Source organism: Glycine soja, chromosome 2 (genome assembly GCF_004193775.1).
Source record: "Glycine soja cultivar W05 chromosome 2, ASM419377v2, whole genome shotgun sequence".
NCBI lineage: Eukaryota > Viridiplantae > Streptophyta > Magnoliopsida > Fabales > Fabaceae > Glycine > Glycine soja.
The window spans coordinates 11,935,725-11,958,450 of NC_041003.1; the positions used below are offsets into that span (position 1 = coordinate 11,935,725).

Below are 22,726 nucleotides of genomic sequence, written 5' to 3' on the forward strand. Positions count from 1 at the left end.
CATTGTAAATATGGCAGTAATGAAATAAGAAGGAAGAAGAATTATTAAGGTAACCATTAGTGTAATTTAGCATAGCTAGCTTTGTCCTCTGTTCGTAACAATTTGGTCTAACCTGTCGTCCATGGCTGCCTCTACCTGCCAGAACCCCTACCTTCAACCATACCCACTCACTCCAGCCACCAAGCCACCCTAGACCGCCTTGAAGAGGTTGTATACCACCTCACCCAGAACCTATCCACCATGACTACCCAAACTTTGGAGATGACCACCAAGACTCTAGAGATGACCGCCAAGGTTGACGTCATCCTTGACTGGCTATCCGCTCTCACACCCACTCCCTTTTATTCCAACTCATCCCCAACAGACGCACCACCACCTGTGAAGACCTTAACAATAGAGCCACAAAATACAGAAATTGACCTCCCGAGTCTTCGCTCCGCTTTCATCACCACCATGGACATCAAGAAGCGCATCAGCCTCAGCCCCACAATGAAGTTATGCATGCTCGAGCATGCTGACTCCATCTCCCTCCATCGCCAACAAACCCATCTCTCTTCTCTTAGTCTCTCTCCCTCTTGCTCCTGCGACAGTCAAAGGAACGTTCATAGTCACGGTCTCTCACTCTGTCCCTATCGGGCTCCTTCTTGCACCTACCGTTCTCGTCGTGGTTCGCGTCATCGACCCTCAACCTCTTGCTTTGTCCATCATCGACGACGACGTCTGCCGCCACACCCGCCACCACATCCACCACCACCACCGAAGCCACCACCTCCATCACCACCATGGCTGGCACAGGCTGAGTTTTGTCGGCACAAGTGTTACAGACGTCACGGTCATGGCCGTCAACATTGAAGCCAAACCATTTTAACAAAAGGGTAACCACTCAACGCAGAAGAATGTAAAAAAAAAAAAAACATAACAGTAGATTCCAATTGCAGTAGCCTTCATCAACTAGACCCAAACAGACCCACAAAAAAAGCAAGTTTACTCACACACTTTTTTTCTAAATCCACCCCCTGTTCAGCTTGTTTATATTGCCCAACCTTGAGGACAAGGTTAGTTTTTTTAGCAATGGGTAATGATAGCAACACTGCTATGGGCACCGGCTTCACAATATTCCACCACTCACTCCACTAACTTTGTTATTGCCCCAAAATATCTTTTTGTTATAACAAACTTCATCACTTTCTATTATTAGGATATTTTCCTTTTCTGCTATGGCCTTTTGGAATGACATATATTATCTTTTGTTGAAATCATTATAAATATGACAGTAATGAAATAAGAAGGAAGCCTTTTGGAATGTCATATATTATCTTTTGTTGAAATCATTATAAATATGACAGTAATGAAATAAGAAGGAAGAAAAATTATGAAGGTAACCATTAGACATTAGTATAGTTTAACATAGCTAGCTTTGTCCTCTATTCGTAATAGTTTGTTTCCTCTCAAGAAAAAAAAAGAAAAGGAAGGCAGGCCAAACTTGATTATAATTTTGGACGAATATTCATTAACTAACTACCTTCAGAAATTTTATCATTATCTTTGGTAGGTCAAATAATAAACCAGCTCATATTTTGGCTTCTCTTAATCACATCTTTTCCTGATTGTATTTTTTTGATGGAATTGGGTTTTAGCGGAGGTTACGCAGTCCTAAAACTCATAACGCACGTATTTTCCTTAATAAAACAAAAAAAAAAAAGTGCTCAATAAATATCAAGATGAGGACAGTAATATCAATTTAACTGTCCGTCCAAAAAATCCATTTTTATAAGAAATAAAATCCTTCACATATTCTAGTCCATTAACCTATTATCTGCTGTAAATTTTGGGAGAAAAGGAGGGGAGACTAATAGATACAGTTAAGATAAGAATACCAACAAATGAGCTATTATGAGGTAAAAGCACTTCAGTTAAAACACAAAATACCAACAACCAAATTTATCAGTTGTTAGCATTTAGTGACATGAAGTCATCCCAAACTTTTCCTTCAAACGAGAGATGAGCTTGAACTTCTCCTCAGCCTCAACCTGAGCACGAACGTCAGTTTTTGATGCACGGTCTGGATGAAACTTAAGCAACGCACGTTTATAGGCTGCATGCACCTGAAATGACCATCAACAGAAAAACATTAACATCAAACACAGAGCAAAGGGCTTTGGATAGATCAGAAAGAAAAATCCATTATAGACAAGACTTGAATTAAACTAAACCTTGAGACAAGACAGACATCTGATCAGAAGTCAGAACCACAATTAGCTGACAAATCCATTATAGATAACACTTAAAAATTAAACTAAACCTTGAGAAGGGACAGACATATGATGTTAAACAGGTTTCTTTAAAATGAAGCTTGAAATATATATAAATTTGCAGGTTGCCCCACACCCCTTCTTTCTCTCAGAGATGGTTTCTTTCTATTTAAAGAAAGATGGCCAGCAGGCATTGACTGGACTTTACAAAACCACCACCACAGATTCACTCCCCTTTCTTGAAAATCATTTTAAGAAAGGCTTGAATTTTTTTTCTTTAATGAACAATGATGCCAAAAACAGGCCATTAATTCAAAATATGAAAAGTTTAGGTGGGGAAGGGTCGTGATAATGGAATTTGACAAAAGGTTTTACAACAACAGTTTTAGGAGGGCTAGCTTAAATTTTAATAGCATCCAAAGCATCATTAAAGGTAAGAATTTTGAACAATTGTTGTCAGAGTTGTATTGGCTGACTAGTTTTCTTAATAGAAAATATTTAATAGCACCCGGGATCTCAAAATTTACTTGTTTGTATACACTTTTTAATTATTTAGTGAGATAGAGAATGATAACTTCTCTAAACTATTAAGTGAGATACAGAACAATATATTATTGAAAAACAATATAAAACACAACTTGCCTCATTTGGCAAAGGGATAAAGCTTCCTCCCACTTGTATTCCTAAGCCACGAAGCAGTGAGGGCATATCATGGCATCGCATCTCCAATTGATTAAGCCCCTTCTGTATTTCAACCCGCAATTGCTCCTTCAGGTTCATAACTTCTTCATCCTGAATTTGGCAGATTGAAAGAGAAATAATCAGTTACTACAAACTTTCCAAGATTGTATTATGTCCACACTGAGCATCAAAGGAGACATTCAAATGGCCAAACATAATTAGAAGGGAAAGGAAATTCTAAAAGGAAAAGTAAACCTAACAAGCAGTTACAATATAAATTAAAGACATAATTGCAACCTTCTTCTGTGTCTCTCTCACTTCTTCAATACGTTCTTTTTGCCTTCTTTGCATATCCAGTAAGCGCTTTTCAGCCTTTCTTCTTTTGCGTAATCTTTGTACTTCCTCTGCCTGTAAAAGACCAAGCAAGCACAATCTCAGTTTAAGGAAATACACAACTACATCATAATCATAATATGGTGCAACTAGGTGAGCAACATCCAAAATGTAGAAAGTGTTAGGGTGTAAGAATTAAATGCCATAAGGTAGACGAGACACAAGATTAATGATAAGTATTTAATTAAGTGCTTATTCAATAACCTCTTATCACATGATAACTTCTAATAAATTCAACCATGAAGTTTATTGAAATAAGCTAAAGAGGTCTCATTTTGATAAGCTTTGCCAAGAAACATATTGAAAGAAGTTAAAAAGAACTTATACTAGTCTAATATGAAACATGTTTCATTCCAAGTTAAAAATTAAATCATGACTTATATTATAATAATAATAATTGATCAGTCGCTTTCAAATGAAAAAAATATTAAAAAATAAAGGTTAAAAATATTTAAAAAATAAAAATAAAACATACCAAGTAATCCGGTGGATTGGATCGGATTGGATTTTCAAAAGTAAAATCCGAGATCAGATCCGAACTCATCAGATTTGCAGATTTTCCGGTTTGGATCAGTTTGGACTTTGGATTCACTGGGTTATTAGATTGATCCAGATCTGTGGCCACCCCTAATTGTTGGTGTTGTAGATAATTCATTTATATTACGATGCAGTTAGAAAAGCAAGTGTTTTACTGTAATGTTGTGTTTTAATGTAGACCACCCACATTATTTATAATATGGAAAAGGGAATCAGTATTGATTACAAGATCAATCAATTCCTGATTAATAGGAAATAGAATATCCTAATATTAAATACAATATCAAGAATAATATCAAAACATAATCTCGCACTCCCCCTCAAGTTGAAGCATATGTGTGATATGAACCAAGGTTGTTACAAATGTGGTCAACTCAATAGAAACCAAAGGGGGTTCAAGTCATGTGGTTGTGCCGGATAAACATGGTTCGGTGGGAGCCAACAAAGGTCCACAATGATGATGGAGATCAGTGTGACGCTCGTCAAGGCCTTGCGTGGGGTCGTGTGCAGCAGTGTTTTAAGTTGGCTGCGCATGTGGACAGTGTGGCAGTCTTCGGCGATGGCGACAGTTACTGTTCACCCCTGAAAACAAAGAAAAAATCCACCGAGGATGCCTTGAGGTGGAGGGAGAGAAGATAAGTGTGACGCTGACTGGAGATGCGTCACGCGTTGTTTGTGTGAACTTCAAGTGCTAGGGCCCTGAATGGGATCGCATGCGACGGTGTTTTAAGTTGGTTGCACACGTGGATGGTGTGACACTCATTGAAGATGGACGACAGTGGTCGAAGGTAAGCTCCAACGAAAAGGGATCAAAAAGTTTGTCAAACAAAGGCAGTCGCACGATATTGTTCAACACAAAAAGGGGCTGCACAAAAAAGAGAAAACAAAGGAAAACAGGGCTACAAAGGAACACCCCCCAAAACAGCATGGATCGTGCCCAAACTCCAGGGTTATGGTTGCACAAAAGGGGCGACCACTGTGTGCAAAGTGCGACCTGAATGGACGCCAGATGCACCACCACGTGCTGTTCAAGTGCGCTATTTGGCTTTCTGAAAAAGAGGCATGTAGGAGCGCATGACAATTCCAATGGTGACAAGCCAACAAGGTTTGTGTAGATCGGCGGACGGCGCACCAGAAGAGGTAGGTGACAGTCAAAGAGTCACCAGCGGCCGGCAACAATGGTTAGAGAAGGTGTCGGAAAGCGGGAAAAAGCTCCATCAGAAAGCAGAAACAGGTCGCCAGAAAAGAGGGTGAAGCAGAAAAGTCCACCTAGGACCTACAAAAGGTCCCCCCCCCCAGTGGAGAACGACTTTCGCTATTCCTCTACCAAGAATAATCTGAGCTCTGATACCATATAACAGAAGGAATTTATTGTGTTGTGTATCAACGTAGACCACCCTCATGTTATTTATAATATGCAAAAGAGAATCATTATTGATTACAAGATCAATCAATTACTGATTAATAGGAAATAGAATATCCTAATAATAAATACAACATCAAGAATAATATCAAAACATAATCTTGCAATTAAAGCACAACTCTAGCACTTTTAAGGTTTCTTTGGCCCAACACTCAATTTGGGAAGATTAAGTGATTTGCTTTGTTAACATGAACACGTGGCCTTTTTAGTGGGGTTTCTTAAACAAAATTATAGATATGACAACTATTATGCAACTTTGCTCCACTTGTTTTTCTTTTTTCTTGGTTGTTTTCCGCTCAACTGTATTGTTTAGGACTTAGAGTTTGTTTGGATAAATTTCCCTAAAAGCACTTATACCAGAAGAAAACAAGGAAAAATGAAAAAAAGCTTCTCCATAAACTAAAATTAACTTATACGTAAGTTAAAAATCAAGTTTTGGAGAAGTTAATATAAAAGTTTCTACAAATTAGCTTATGCATAAGTTAATTTTAGCTTAAGGAGAAGCTTTTTTCATTTTTTTTTCTTAATTTCTTCTTCTTATATAATTGTTTTTGAAAAATTTTATCCAAACAAACCTAAGGAGACTTCCTTAATTTCACTTTGCAATTTTTTCTCTTTGTAGCACATGTTTGGTTCAGTTTATCTTGAGAAAATAATAACTTTTTTTGGCAGCTTTGTAAGAGAGCTTATGCAAAATAAGTGGTTATATACCTAAATAAACTCTTCCAAACATGCACTAAATCTGAAGTTCAAGCACGAACAAAAGCTTAAAATGTAAAGAAGATAGATCTCTCTAAACAATAAATTAGACATTTAAAGGGAATTGCCATTTACACAACCAATTGACCCCTCGTAAACTTGTGAGACCCCCCCCCCCCCCCCAAAGGCACACATTTTGAAGAACCAAGAAATCTAAGGGCATAAATTGAAATAGATAGAATGGAAGAGTTTCCATTGAGCTAACTTGGGCTTATCTTATCATATAAGCACTTCAGCTGAAATTTGAAAAAGTGTTTGACTCAAATAGTGAAAGAGGCTTCGAAGTCATAACCCTTTTTAATTCTATATTCTCTTTTAAGCTTATTTATGAAGCTTATCTAAAGGTTGCATAACCAATTTTCCTTTCCTCAACTTGGGAGAACACTAAGCACTCACTTTTGAAGAGCCCAGACAACTAAGGGCATAAATTGAAACAAATAGATTGGAACAGTTTCCATTGAGCTAAGTTGGGCTATCTTATCATATAAGCACTTCAGCTGAAATTTGAAAAGTGATTGACTCAGATAGTGAAAGAGGCTTTGAAGTCATAACCCTTTTAATTCTATATGCTCTTTTTAGCTTATTTATGAAGTTTATCTGAAGGTTGCACAACCAATTTGCCCTTCCTCAACTTGTGAGAACACTAAGCACTCATGTTTGAAGGACCAATGCAACTAAGGGCATAAATTGCAGGGTCTTTTGGAAGAGCTCCCCACCAAGATTATTTGGCTTATCTAATCATATAAGCACCTAAGCTTAAAATTCAAACCATTTGATTAAATGAAAGTGACTTATGAGTTATGGATACTTGAACATAAATGCCTTTTAGCTTATTTGTGGAACTTATCAAAATTAGCTAAAAACACCTGATAAGAAGGTCATAAGTCATTTTCCTATGCTTGTCCTATCAAAATAAACTTATTGAATAAAGTGCTTATAACACTAGTACTATAGTCATAAGCTCTTATTCAATAACTGTATAAGCCTCTTACCCAAAAATGCACATAAAATATTTAATTAATGGGATATGTGTATCACCTGAATTTGCAATTGCCGCTGCCTAGATGCCCATTCCTCTTCCATTGCTTGTTTATATTCATCAGTCTCCTTAAGCTTTTCTCTTTCATTAATTATATCTTTCTCATTTGAAGCAGTAAGACCACAATCTTGATCATTTGAAGCAAGCCCATCACAATCAACTTGTCCTTCATCAACATAGGCACTTTCATAATTCAAATCAAATAAATTGCCATCTTTACTCTTCAGTGTAGATCCAGTATTGCTAAGCTGCCTTCTACATGCTTCTTGGCTCCTTGAAACACCAGTAACATCACTACAGAAATTGTAGTTATTATTATACTGGGTGCAGGGAGAGAAATCTTTGTTTCTTGTACTTTTTCCATGCTCAATATCAGAACTTTGATGCAATGATTGCATTTCCTCTGTGGATTCAAACAAAGAAGATTTAAAAGTCTCCCACTCAACTTTCTCATCAGAATCCTTGAAAGAATTTTTTGCCCCATTATTAAAACAAATCCCATCTACTTGACTATCACCCTTAACAGAAAAGGAAGATTGATTCTCCTTAACATATTCACCATTGGTGGGACCAGAATATGCGGTGCCTCTAGCATTCTCTTTGGTCATATTTTCCTCGTCAACATCAAGGTATACATTATTATTACAATGTAATCCAGAAGAACTGGCATGCTCATCATAACAAGATTGGTCATTAAACACACTGCGCTTTCTCTTAAGAGAAATCTTTTCCCACTGTTCACGATCCATGAGTTCACAATCAGAGCAATCACTCTCTGACTCACTGTCACCCCAATCGACACCATAGCGACATCCGCCAGTACCATTTGTAGAGCATGCTTTCCTACATTTTAGCTCATCAGATTCAGACTCCTTTCCACAAACACCACTATCATCAACAACATCTATGTGTACAGAATTCCGCAAGCCACTTGGGTCTGGAGGAGACCTTTTACTAGAGCAGGCATCGCTATCCAATTCCCCAACACCTCCAGCAACACCTCCGGGAAACTCCGCATCATCACTTTCCTCGTCATCGTCATCATCAATGCTAATAACACTCTGCGGCGTACATACCCTGTCTCTACTCGACGCACCAGATCCATGTGATTTAGACATGAACTCTTTGTAATCTATGATCACCACATCCACATCATCAACTTGATCATCTACATCAATAAACACGGTGTTTTTTAAATTCTCTGTCTTCCCAGAACACGGCCTGGGTTGAAAGTGCTCTCTTGAGACACGTTTTCCCATCATCTACCTATACCTGCACACCAAGCACCACAATTACACACAAATAATTATTCAGCAAAACATCACCATTCTCCAATCTCCAACATCATAAAATCAAAGTAAAGCAAACAAATATTTGGTCCAATCAAAATTCCACTGGAAAGAAATTAACGGTTTCATCACACGTTCATGTATTCCATACACTATCCGTTACCCTATCGACCATAACCTCCTATTCTAACAACCCGAGCAAAAACCCTAATTAAGCTAGAGTGAAAAAGTAGAATACGCATCGAATCGAACAAATTCGAGGGAATTGGGGAGAATAGAGAGTGAAACGAAACGGAACCCTACCTCCATAAAACAAGAGGGGAATGATCGAATCGAAACCGTAGAAAGCTCACGAGCAGAGAGAGAGATTGTGTAATTGCGATTTCAATTGTAAATTGGCGAATGAGCGAAGATAGAAAACCTAGAAATTATGCTGAAAACGAAAGGAGGGTGGGTCAACCCAGAACGCCAACACACGTTAGGTAATTTCAAATTTGGCTTTGGATTTTCCGAGCACGGTTTTCTATCTTTGTTTTTCTTCTTACCCGCACACTCACACACCCTTTTATATTTTATATTTTATATTTATAATAATAACAATTTTATTTATTGTTTATATTTATTATCTATTACTCAAATTAAGTAGCCGTTGCTACTAGGAAAATAGTAATAAACTGAAGATACGCCTCTATTTGGGTATTGTAAAAGGAAAGTAAATAAGTTTAATTAAATAGAGAGAAAAAATAGATTGCCTCTTTCCTTTTTTTATTTTCTTTTATCAAACTAAACATATCATACATGAATCAGTTGGTTTGGAAATATATAGACTTAATCTTGATATAAATATTTTTTTGAGGGATTTCTCAACCCAAAGTAAAAAATGAGTTAAACAACATCATCTTCAATAACCAATAAAGTTTTAATAATTATCTTATTTTGAATTTTATCATTAATGTAATATTACATTTAATGCATTACCTTAATTTATCTCTCATCATTTATGTGTAAAACTATTGGTTATAAGGGAGTGTAAATAGCAACTCCCCCGTTCGAACCCACTGTAAGTGATGCGTTACAATGCTTTACTTTACAAAAAGGAGTGTAAATTCCAGGATATTAGGAGGGGGAAAAATTTAGAAGGGGTGTAAATAGTAACTCCCCCGTTCTAATCCCACTATGGACAAATCTAGCAATGGGCCCAACCACTCAATACTGTTGCTGCTGACATGAGAAAAGATTTTTCATTTTGTATATAATAAAAAGGAAGCAAAGTTGTGGGATTTAGGAATATTTATTTAGTCATAATAACTTCTAATGCATCACTTGGGTCGAGAAGAAATAAACAGAGCTAATAGAGATATTGATGCTTATAATTGGTGGGGATTATATGTATATATATATATATATATATATATATATATATATATATATCTAGATGAAGATGTAGCAACATGACAATCAACTAGTGTTGTTCTTTCACATTGAGCAATCTGATTTATCCGTGGATACAAGTTTATACCCTGAATAATATTTCATTTATATATATTATCATATAGAATAAATGACGTTTCGTCAGTTTTGAATGATACTGAATCTTTAATTTCTATTCTTTTAGCGACATTGTAAATGTAACAAGATTAAATTCACGTAACAGTTATAGGAAACAATAGAAACAATGGAATAATGACTCAGCTTTCACTCGTCGACAAGATCAAATGGCTATAATTCGCATAAAGGTAGCATGTTGATGAGGGAAAAGGCATCCAAAGCTTATGTGTTACAAATTTTTTTGTAGTCTTTTGGATGATTAACCAATTAAACCAGAGCGAATCATTAACATTAATAATGGAGATTTGAGACAATATGCTAGCATGGACCAGTCAAACACATAAAACACTAGTTCTGATTTAACAATGTTTAACTACGTACCATGATTTAATTACTCTATTACAGCAGAAATTCAGTAGTAGATACAAGCAATGTTGTGAATTTGTATAACCTGATTAATTAGTAAAAAGAAGAGTGGATCCAAAAACATTGGGGAAAATTCAAGCACTGCATAACTTTTATAGAAACCCCACGAACAATTTAGTGAATTTAATTTACAATAGGACTTGTGGTACATAAGTTTATAAGATCAAAAAACTAAATCGAGAAAACTATAGTACAGAACATGCAAATACAACATATCAATGTGATTTTGCAGTGTTTTCTTCTCTGATGGAGGTGGATTCAAGCACCACAAGAGGAGAAAGAAGAGGTATCGGATCTTTACTAGTGAAGAAGGAATTTAATGAAGATGAAGTTGAAGAGGAAGTTGAAGCAGCCCCCACTGAGTTCTGTGCTCCATTGCAAGCAGAGGATATTATCACAGTAGTAGTAGGCTTTATCTGAAGTGGACATGGAGCTCTCTTTTGTAGCCTACTCATCATGGACCCTCTGAATGCAAACTCATCTTTATGACTGTAAATCTGGAAACCAGGAAACTCAACTCCTGAGTCCATTTTTGGCTTCTCAGCTCTTCCTGTTTTTGGACCTCTTTTTGTACTTAGCTATAAGAAAGAGACCAATAATGAAGTAAAGTTGAAAATGGAAAGAGAGAGTCAAAGATAAACTAATGAAAGTTAGAATATTTCTAGTGAATTTAAGGTACATTGAATAATAATAAAATCCTATAATTGAGTGTGCAGATGAATCGATATTAGATTGTTCTAGCTTAAAGTTTTGAATTCAAACTCCGCAACCAATATTAAATATTTGAAGGGAAAATTTTATTACCTATAATAGTCTTATAAATTCAAGTAGGATTATCTTTGATAGGGATATTTTATAGTGAGGACAAAAAAAAATAGAAGTTTATAATATTTTGAAAGAAAAAAAATCAGTTTAAGATTTTACAAAATATATAATTTCATTGTAAAAAAATCAAATTATTTAAACTTCTAAAAATTAGAATTGTGTCAATGTGTGTTTGTCTCACTTGTTTATTTAAAAGATAAAATAATAAAACTAATATCAATTTACTGTCTCTTTTATCTCTTATAATTTTTTAATTTATTTATTTATAAAAATAGTTTCATATTATGGGGGTAACATCTAATTTTTTGTGGGGGCAATTTTTATTCAAATATCTTCGTGAAAAAAAAATATATATCTTAGTGGTCGAAAACTCCTCACTATGTAAAGGAATAAGAGAATTTTCATAAGTTTAATTCAACTCTACAAAATCAGTTTGTAAGGTGAGAATTACTCTCCACTTATATAGTCTATCTCGATATTATTTTCATTCGATGTGGGACTTCATCGGTAATGCTTACCTCTATGTCAGGGTTCGTCCTCAATTATCTTTTAAAAAAATAGACTTAATTATATTTTTTATCTTCATTTTTTAAATTTTTGATGAATCTTATCCCCAAAAAATTAATTTGGCATATTTTAAGAAACTTATGAATTTTATCCTTGTTATTTTACTCCTAACATAATTGCCCTTTTTATTCCTAATTTTTTCTTTTCTTTAGCAAATTTTACACCCAAATTTTTATTTTTGACAAATTTTACGTCCATTTTTTTTATTTTTTTTGGCAAATTTTACCCTCATTTTTTTGGTGCTTATTAATGGGAAAATGACAAGAATAAAATTCACAAATTTCTTAAAAGTTAAAAGTAAAATTGTGAGTCATGGGTTTAGCCTGTGTTGAGTCATGGGTTGATTTGTCACTTGAAAATTGTGACATCCATGTGGACCTAGTGGTTGCCTAATAGCTGATGGGCATCTCATATGTATTTCATAAATAAATCACTAATAGTAACGTAAATTATGGTGGCTAAATAATAATATAATCAACTCTGCATTATTGTATTTAGAGGGCTCTCTTTCCTTACATGTGAGGGAAAGTTATGGGGTTAATTTGCCCATTTCTGATTCATGTGAGGGAAGAATCAATGCACATATGCACAAATTTTTAAAAGACCTAAGTTTCAGTGACATTGACACTCAAAGTTAAGCACATGACACTCTTAGTAATTTCTTATTGCATTGTTTTCCACCCACTTTCTTTTACAAAGCTAGGAACGTGATTCCTCTATTATTAATAACATTTGGCAGCTAAAGTTGTGGCTATTGTCTGGTAAACCAGCCATCTTATATTAAGCAAGATAATTTTGTGGTGTCAGAGCTTACTGTATTCTCTCTTAAAATTTGAGATCATGATTTGGCCATGATTGTCAGGCCAACCAAGATGATTCAATTCAATTAACTTAAACTGATATTTTATTAGTACTTAACATTTTGTATTTTGTATTTGTTTATATTTCATGTTCCTGTACTCAGACATGTTGAGGAGATTTGACTGCTGACCAGTCTAAGAATGAAAACAGTGAATGATCTTATAACTATGTGAAGGTCTGTCTATTATTCCTCTTCTTAATTTGATCTTGCAAGTTACATGCACTTGTATTAAAAATGTAAGGTTAGCATAATGGATGAATAGTGGAGAAGAAATCAAGAAAACTGGCTTATGCAGTTATGTAAACCCTGATCTGGATTTAGAAGCTTCTTTAGCTATGTACCCAAAAAAAATGTACAAAAAAAGAGCCTCTTTAGCTTGGCCCAAAAGTAGATATCTGTGCATATTCAACCATTTTATATTGCAATTAGCAATCAGTGGGCACTTCTCCGTTAGAAACACTGTATCAACATTTATTGTTTCTTTTTATCTTTCCTCTTAATATAAAAAATATATCACCTAAGTGTCAAATAGCATTTTGATGTCCACCAATCAGAGTTTTGTTACCACAAAAAAACTCCTATAAGAAAGATTTCATGGTAAAATCAAGAGAGTTGAGTATAATTTAATTGCACTCTTGAATTTTTTTCAGGACTGTTTAATAATTGACTTGAAGACATTACTCTCACTATCTTGGTTTAATCACATCTTATGCACATTTTTTTAAAAGACACATATTATAAACATATACACCTATAAAGCTTAAATAGCCTATTAGATGGGTTCCACCCTATGCAGAAAGTTAATTTTTGGATTGACAAAAATTAAATTTCCATTGATTGTTCATGAAGACTTTGTTAACAAATAACAATTGAAAACCAAGTTAGAACATAAAATTTTATTTTATATTTTGTATCTTTTAAAAATAAAATATTAAAAAGAAATACAAAATTAAAATACCATATATTTTAATTTAAGTTTAATGGTTATATATTATTAGCTTAAAAAATCAATAAATTTATCGTATTCATATATAATAATTTATAATTTGACATAACCCAAAACTACTGGACACTCATATTACATATCCTATTTTCTCTTTTGATTTTGCTAAAAGAGTAAAATCAAAGAAAAAAAATTCATACACCGAACACTACTACTTTTTTTTGTGAACCACCGAACATTATTGTCGTGTCAACAATTTATCAAATGTGAACATTGGGGTGTTGATTTATTGTAGATACTAGTTTGAGACACTGAAAAGAAGAATCATTTTCCTAGCCTATCTTCTTGATGAAAACGATATTTCTTCAGACTTCAGTAGCAATTTTATATTCTCTCTGTAGCTCTCTAATACTAGCTAGATAGTTTGTATACTGTAATTTTTCTTCCTAACAATTTCTTATGAAATTTACTTCAAGTATACTCATCTTTCATGCATCTAGGAATAAAAATTAAGAATATTTGTCAAATTAATATTACAGATTTAATTTATTAACGATTAAACATAAAATTATATGATGGTTAGCGTAAGATGGAGCATTGTTACCAAAATAAGGAATAAAAGGAAGCGAAGAAAATAGATGATAAGAATTATTTGAAACTACTCACAGAATACAAACCAGTCTGCTAAAAAAAAAAGATACAAACTAGTCATTATTTCATGGAATGCATCCACTACAATGTGAAAATAACTGCACCGAATGCGATAAGTCTAGGAGTGCTGCTATTATTATTATTATTATTCTATAATAAAATTAACAAATTAAATATATTAAGTATTTAAAAATTAAGAAAAAAGAGTTTTAAAAATTACTAAATAAATTACTGAAATTTACAACTCAAGTAATTGAACCGGTAACAAAATAGATACGCGTGTCTTAATACATACTCACATATAAAGTAAGGATGATTAAGGGAAAGGTTGTAAATTCGCTTTTAATAAAAAAAATAGGTCTAATTTAAAAATTGAGTGATTTTTTATTTTAAAAAAAAAGAGTAATAAGTGGAATCTTTTAGTCAATATGTATTGTATTTTTTACTTTAAAAACTAATAATAAATATTGGTAGGTTTAAAACTCAAACTTGAGTTATTTTACCTTTAAATCGATCCTACCAGTTTGATCCCATGCTAACAAAACTAACATTTGTCTATAAAAAATAGCTTTTTCTATCCACTTATTAACTTTTAATTTAAATGTCCTTAATTATATATAAAAAAATCCTGATTATCCTTCCTTTTGTGCCACTTCTTCTACTTTGCCTTTATGAATTTATTTTACTATAAGTATATATTCAAATTGTTTATATTTTTTAAAAATTTTCTTAAAAAATAATTTTTAATTGATATTAATGAGTATTACTAGATACTTACAAATGCTTATAAAATTGGTGCATACTTATTTAACAAATACTCGCATGAAATAGTGTAAATGAGTTTAACTATATATATTCATAAACTATTCAAGTTCAACTTCTCAAGTGTTCATTTATTTAATAGAATAAAAATACTCAAGCTTGAGATTTAACTTAATGATTTAAATTAGTTAAGTTTAAGCTTTTACAAGATCAACATTAACAACTCGACAATAACTTGAAAATAATGGGAAACTTACTATCCTTTGTTGTATATTTATTGTGAAAATTTGTAGAACTATATTGAGAGTGTTAAAATTTATTTCTGAAGTTTTTTTTTAATAGTCAAGAAGTTGTGATTTTTTTTATTTATTGAATTATGAAAATGCAATAGTCTATAATATTTGAATCTCACATGTGACATATGTTGAGTACATAGTTTTATTTGTAGATTATCATCTAATATTAAAATTTTTATTAAATACTAAATTAATTTAAGAAAAAAAAATCATAAAAATAAAAATAATCAAGCTATAAATGAGCTAATCAAGCTAAACTTAAGCTATAGTTTTTTTTTCAACAAACGAAGCTCAAGTCTTCGGTTAGACTTTTAAATAAATTAGTCAAGCTTGAGTATATAATTAACTATTTTTACAAATCAAACCTAAATTTCATGGGGTTTAACTTGACTAGCTAGATTCATTTATACCCCTAACCGTATGAGTATGTGTCAAATATGAGGCAAAATTTTATTCAAGAGGGTAAATGCTAGAGGATTATTACCTATATGCCTGTTGTTCCGTTATAGTCCCTACTTACAGTGTATATAATACCTAAATCATGATCCAATATAGTTAAAATAAGTCAAAGTTTGAAACTTAACTAGATTTACCTTAAAATTAAAACCAACCTTAATTTCATCAAAGATATTTGTTACTGATCAATGAAACTATATATATATATATATATATATATATATATATATATATATATATATATAGTATACTTCAATTCAAGGTTTAAAGTTACAAACTACAAAATATACTATAATCTAAATAGGTAATGAAGGCTTAGTTCATATAATGTTAAGAGACTAATTCACTGGTGATAATTTAATTATGTTTGTATTTCAGTTCATAGTTCATCAGTCATTAATTTGAAGCTTCTTAACCTGAAAACAAACATTTTTTTGTCAATTATGTTAGCTTGAAGTTTCTAAAAGAAAGTATGTTGGCTTGAAATACATAGCATTTCTTAAAAATGTTCACCCAAAAAGAAAATAGTATTTCTTAAAAAAGAAAAAGATATCTTAAATTTCTTCGGACGATTTAAAATAATGATAATAATCGACTAAAAGATGTAGGCAAATTCATCGTCCTTAAGATAGCACTGTTTCTGGCTCTTACTTTATTTGAAGCTAATCTTTCTCTGTTGCCTTATGTTGCATTCTTCTTCAGTCTAATGGAGCAACATCCCACGTACGTGGCAAAACCCCATATAGCTGTTACTGTCTTTTGACGATAACGATATGCCAATCACGGTGGGAAGGGATATTTTATAAATAAATTTGAGAGTGTGATCTTCAAAATTACAAAAAATGAAAAATAGAGAGAGAGAGAATGGTTTTCTATGCTTTTTCTTCCGTTTATACACATTATTGTTGCCACTACTCCCTCACACTGTTTGGTCAAAAGGAATGTTGAAATGGGTGTGGATTGGACAAGAAGTGTTTCGTAGTGGACCATTTCAAATGGAGCAAATAGCATAGTGGGAAAGTTCTTGATGACGACAAAAATAATACTAGTAGCTTATTATTAAAGCAGCAGAAACTTTATTGATAACATTTTGATTTCCAAATCCTAATTCTCTTCTAGGGAGAGCCTTCCTCCCTAATTGGATTGGCCATTATAATGATTTCAAATTTTTTGAATGATAATTGAGGGAAGAAACATATAGGCACCTAGTATCAATAATTCGGTCAGTTGAGTGAGAAAGGACTCTATCTTTCTTAAGTAAAATTTTAATTCAAGTTTTATAAACAAAAAAAATAAATATTATTAAAAAATTCTAAAAATAATCAATCAAATTTTGAATAAATATTAATCATCAATCAAAATTGATAAGTATTTCATTCTAACACGATAATCAAATAAAATATAAGCAACATGGTCAACGTCACAAAAGATACTTATTTTTTGGTAACTCTAACCCAACCCCATAATAGTGCAAGTCTCAATCGGACAGCGACCCTAATAAATTGGCATTTAAATTTGGCATACACTTCATTTTTTGGTAGCCAAAACTAAGCACAAAGTTAGCCGCCACCACCGAATTGCCTGTCCAATAAGACATGGAACGAGGATATAGCTAGGTCCTTGGTATGGCATGGAAATTGCTCACGTTAATAATGGAGGGAACAAAAAATTAAATTAAATATATATGTGCAATATCTAACTTTGCTCAATTCTGACGCAAGTCAAGGCTTGTTTTACTCTAATTTCCCATGTCACGTCCATTTTCATTAATTTTTTAATTTCAAATTGTATGATATCCTTTCAAAGATTAGCGTCAAACCCAATCTTACACAGCAAACAGGACCAAAAGGTGTAAAGGATGATGATGAAATTTTAATTTTTATAATCAAAACTTGCACAATATTATGGCTAAATAAAAGTCTTAAATTTAAACTAGTGTAGAGTTACTCCAACTTAAATAAAAGTCTTGAATTCGAACTATTGAAGAGTAATTTTTCTCTAGCTTTTAAAAAAAAAAATCAATTATATTAAACATAACAGGCTTTCAAACACGCATGCAGTCATTTTATCTGTGACTTGAATAAAGTTATTTTCAATAGGAATACATATTTGGTTTGTAATTAAAATTGTTCTTATACGTGTTTAATATAAATTCAACAGATAAAAAGGAAAACAAAAATCATGATTCATTGATAAAATTACTTTTATTTCAAATGTAATTTTATAACAGTAAATCAAACATGTAGAAAGATGGTTGTGATTTATATAAAAAAAATTAAAATTAAAATTATGATTAAGACTATGATAATTAGACCCAACGCAGTCAATAATGTGGAGGGGTATGTTTTTCGCGGAATCGTCGCCTTGTGAAGAAAGATTTGCAAAATTATTATATACATATTTCCTTATGAAAAAATTGATGTCATTATTATACTTTATTATTAAAAAAAACTTATGATTCAAAAGTTACTTGCTCACAGCAATAATGTGTTACAAAGAAATATTTTAATAATATGAATCAAACTTTAAATAAAGGCACCAAATTAATTGGGGCCAATCGCAAAGCAGACAATTAAATGCAAGAATTAGTTAGCAGCAGCAATCAACAAAAGTAAAAGACAAGGAAGATGAAAAAGATTATAACTGCTGCTAGAAAATGAATGAGTATATTTACAAATGATGATGAAAGCTTGAAACTACTTGTTTCAAGTTTACACAACTAAGGTTCTCTTTTGCCTTCATAACTCAACCTAGTGTGATTGGATTCCATAGTGGAAAAAACTAAGCTATATTAAAGCAGAAGGGGTAGTAGAAAATTTACAAGCCACTTTTCTCCCTAACGTGTGATATGATGGTGTTCCTACTTCCCTAAAACTAAAGTCGTGTCACACTTCCTAGTAAAGCCCTTTTGCATCTTCTTTCACCTCTTTCACTGTACAAGAAAAGATAGCAATAAGTGTGGTAATAATGGCTTTCTCAAGAATAAGACTTCACCAAGCCAAAGTTCACAAAAGATCTGGACTTGAAAAGACCACTAAAGAGTGATCTGGTGGGAGAATCCTGAGGAACAGATTTCATCTCTTCAGGGCTACCCTTTACTTTAAGGATTGTGTTGCCAATTGTTTGCCTTATGGATTCTATGGTCTTGGAATCAACAGGGAAACCTGAAGCACCACGAACATAGAAAGTGTTCACAGCTTTGCCTCCTTTTGTGGCCACTTCTGCCCTTGTAACTGTGAGGCTATTCTCTCTGAAGATACGTGTGACATCAGATAGAAGTCCAACTCTGTCGGTGGTGCAGAGTTCTAGCTTCAAACCCTGAATCAACAAGAAATAAAAACAAATTAAGAGTCATATAAAATAACATGAGACCAACAAATATGAGGGTAGATGGAGAAATGAACCAAAAATACCTAACTGGCAATTGTCTAGAATATATATACTAGAATATATATATAAGAAAAGACAATTTGCGGTCTAGAAGATTTCTTGACTAAAGAATAAAAATTTAGCAGAATTATAGAGTAAAAGGTACTAATCAGTAATATAAAATACAAGAAAGGGTACTGTTGTTTATTGAAATCTTGTTTAGGTTCTGTAGAGCCAACAAAATTGTGACTAATCTTCGAAGTAGAGTAACTGTTAACCAAATGACAAAGAAATCTAGTTGAATAAGTCTGTTTCAGTCCTCAATAAGATAACCAACTTGGCAGTGAGACATAACAACTGTAGTCAAAGTCCACCAACTGCATTTCAACTAATCTTGGACCATTATTATTCAAATGACAAAAAAAAAAGGACAAGGGTCACGTTCAGCTTAAAAGTTTTCGGTGAAGATTAAGAATAAATCACTACCTAGACAAAAATAAGGCTTCAAAAATACACAAGCATGACTGTATGAATTCTATATGAAAATCTATAGAAAGAAATCACAAATCCAGTAAAGTTAATAAGTCACTCACCTCAGAAACTCTTCTCTCAATTGCAGCTGCAAGACATTGTATCACTCTTTGTCTTTCTGCATCTGATTTCACAGGGGACCCATCTATATGCTTGATGTAGTATTCCTGCACAAGCAACCATAAAATATTAAGCCAATGTCCTAAAAAGACCAACATCTCGCACCAAACAACAAACAAAAGGAATCACAAGTCTGTGTGTGTCCATGTGTGTTTGTTCAGAACAAAGTGGTGAATCTGATATACCTGATATGCTTCTGGCCCCTCAGCATCAATGTTTGCATGAAAAACCACATACTGCATGTCTGTCAAAGTACAAACTGTGTCAAAGAGAAGCTTTGGCCTATCCTTACACTGAATAGTAACCACAGAATAATCTTTATCAGACCAATTCACAACATTCACATTAGGCCTTTGCTTCTCAGCGAAGTCATCATCATCATTAACTCGTTCATAATCCCTATCAGCAAACATCATTTGGTGAAGCCTTCTCTCAGTGTGTGTGGCTTCATCCGTGACAACAGTCTTGGCCCCCCTCTTCTTGTTGCCACCACCAAGCACATTGCACAGAAGCTCCTTGATTATAGAAAGCCTCTGAGGATCAGAGATGGCGGAACCGGTTTCTTCGTCGGTCACGTGCATTACGGCCGCAGCACGAGTGTTGTGAGTCCACACCTCTGCATTCAGTATATTGCACTTGAGGTTGGTCAGAACAGCACTCACTTCTGAAAGCAGCCCTGGCCTATCAGTCCCCATAAGCTCAATTGCAGTGTGGTCCATTGTTTGCTTAACCCCAACAGATCTCATTGGAGATGTAACACAAGATTCGGGACCAAGAGACTGAAAAACACAAATGGAACCAAACACATGGTTCAGTGGTTGTTTCATAAAAGCAGAGAAGTTAAAAGAACACCAAATGGGGACACACCAACCTTTCTAATGTAATCCAAAATGGCTTCATCAGTTACCTTGTTTCCATCTTGGCCAGTAACATTAAAAACTGGTAGAACATAATAAAATATTCAATTTTTCAACCCCTAAAACTTATGATGGCCAATGTATCTTGCAATAGAAATTAATTAATGTCAAAGAAAATTATTACCATCCATGAACCATCCACCATCTGAAGATATGTAAGCCTTAGTTATGATGAGGTTCAGATCAGTGAGGATTTGTACAACTTCAAGAAGTATTCCATGCTTGTTTGCACTATCAACCTGCAAAATTAAATTCACTTTCAACACCCCTTTTGAAAAAAAAAGCGCCATCAAACTAGGCAAAAGCTCTTTCAATCATAGAAGCATGAATTGCAGTCCACAAAAGGAAGCAGAAGAAAACACTAAAAAAAAAAAAGGACATAGCCATACCCGTATAACAGTGGCATTCTTGCAGGCTTCATTATCGATTACAACCCTGACAAAACAAGACAACAAGTGGACAAAGATATGAGGACTGAATCATTGAAATTCTATTTATTTTATCCAAAAAAGAAGGCTAATTTTCTTTTCATCAAATGGGAAGGGAAGAATTGGTACTACCTAGGAGGGTTCATTCTCCGGAAGAGTTTCTCATATTCATCATCCATGTAGTGAGAGAAGCTCATGTTGACCTCAGACATAAAAGCTATGAGAGAGAGAAAACAAACCAATCAGAGGACAAAACATGGCAACAGAACCCCCATAGCCAATGAGAATCAAAAGCAAGACCAACTCAATAAATATATACACACACATAGAAAGAGAAGACAATGATGGAAAAAAAAATCTTTGCAAAATACTAGCACTGTGTGAGAGAGAGAAAGAATATAGGAGCTGGGGACAAGAGGCTGAGGTGTGTAAAGGAGAGTGGCCAAAGGTAAAGAGATGAATAAACACAAAAGAATAACCAAGTAATGAAGAAAACCAGAACCCAAAAAAGTGGTTTTGGTAAGAATAAGCCTCGTGCTGTATGCTTAGCTGTTACTATTTATGCTAAAAGAAGGAATCACAGAACAGAACCCATTAGGCCAATGAAACCAAATGAAAAAACCCATCACAGACACCTCATAAGAAGAAGAAAAAAGCACATAAGAGAAACTATGAAAACAAGAAAAAGAAGCTAAGATGCAAACACATGACACACCCCAAATGAATAGAGTTGAAACTAATTAACCACTTGAGAAAGAAAAAAAGCCTTGAAATTTCACACCAAAGAAGAAAACCCCATGATTGTTTTTCATGTCTTGCCACCCAATTGCAGACACAAATTCCTCACCCCCAAAACAAACAGAGAGATTCACAAAACCCAGAAAGCAAAAAAAAAAAAAAAGAACAAGTTTTTCAGAATGCCCAAAACCAAGGAACAAGATTCTAAGAACAAAGCACGAGAAACCAATCCATAGCAACAAATCAAAAAGAAAAAAGAAAAACAAAAAAAAGGAACCTACCCATTGCAGTTTTCTGAGGAATCGTTATCTGCCACACCAAAATTTCGTGGGGTTTGTTTTTGTTCACTCTCAAAAAAAAAAAAAAAAACAAAGAGACTCTGCTAATATGGTGGTGGTGTTACGAAGCAACAAACAGTATATGTATATATATATGTATATATATATATACATATATATATCTATATAATATTTCTACATTTCAATAAATTATTTTATCTTTTTTCGATTTTTAAATTTTTATTACTTTTCTCCTAATAACAACTTATTACTTTCATGTTATTAATTTTTTTATTTTACTTCTAATTTAATCTTTAGTTAAAATAGCTAAAGACTCTCCACGGGTATATAATAATAACAAGTGTTTTTATAAATATAATAATAATATGAAGTTATGAACACAAACACACCCTACAGGGATCTCACAGACACACCTTTTGGTCTTCTCTCACGTCTATAAAACTTAGGAAAGAAAAATAGTAATTTAAGTAATTATAAATTATAATAATTAAAAAAATGAAAAAGAAAAAAAGAAAAGATCCCTTTGATTTTTTTTATAATAATAATAAATGAGAACCTCCCCGACACGATGCTCCAAAACCTGCAACTCCGAAAAGTACCCAACAAAAAACGCAG

At 33.4% G+C, this 22,726-nt stretch overlaps 3 protein-coding genes across 3 annotated transcripts; all 3 read right to left on the bottom strand.

The window, feature by feature from the left end:
• Positions 1 to 1,716: 1,716 nt before the first annotated feature.
• On the bottom strand, positions 1,717 to 8,902 carry LOC114387809. The gene is made up of 5 exons (XM_028348015.1): positions 8,677 to 8,902; positions 7,084 to 8,356; positions 3,231 to 3,341; positions 2,895 to 3,044; positions 1,717 to 2,105 (listed from the first exon to the last, which is right to left on the bottom strand). Exons 2-5 carry the CDS (start codon positions 8,344 to 8,346, stop codon positions 1,959 to 1,961), a joined length of 1,671 nt encoding a protein of 556 aa, XP_028203816.1. The 5' UTR covers positions 8,347 to 8,356; positions 8,677 to 8,902; the 3' UTR covers positions 1,717 to 1,958.
• Positions 8,903 to 10,562: 1,660 nt separating this feature from the next.
• Positions 10,563 to 10,877, bottom strand: LOC114372702. Its single transcript, XM_028330380.1, has one exon. The coding sequence runs from the start codon at positions 10,875 to 10,877 to the stop codon at positions 10,563 to 10,565; it is 315 nt and encodes a 104-aa protein (XP_028186181.1).
• A 7,460-nt stretch (positions 10,878 to 18,337) lies between these two features.
• On the bottom strand, positions 18,338 to 22,224 carry LOC114387821 (ACT domain-containing protein ACR4). Its single transcript, XM_028348026.1, has 8 exons — positions 22,094 to 22,224; positions 21,207 to 21,291; positions 21,036 to 21,081; positions 20,771 to 20,885; positions 20,601 to 20,668; positions 19,915 to 20,508; positions 19,672 to 19,776; positions 18,338 to 19,027 (listed from the first exon to the last, which is right to left on the bottom strand). Exons 1-8 carry the CDS (start codon positions 22,095 to 22,097, stop codon positions 18,686 to 18,688), a joined length of 1,359 nt encoding a protein of 452 aa, XP_028203827.1. The 5' UTR covers positions 22,098 to 22,224; the 3' UTR covers positions 18,338 to 18,685.
• Positions 22,225 to 22,726: the final 502 nt, after the last annotated feature.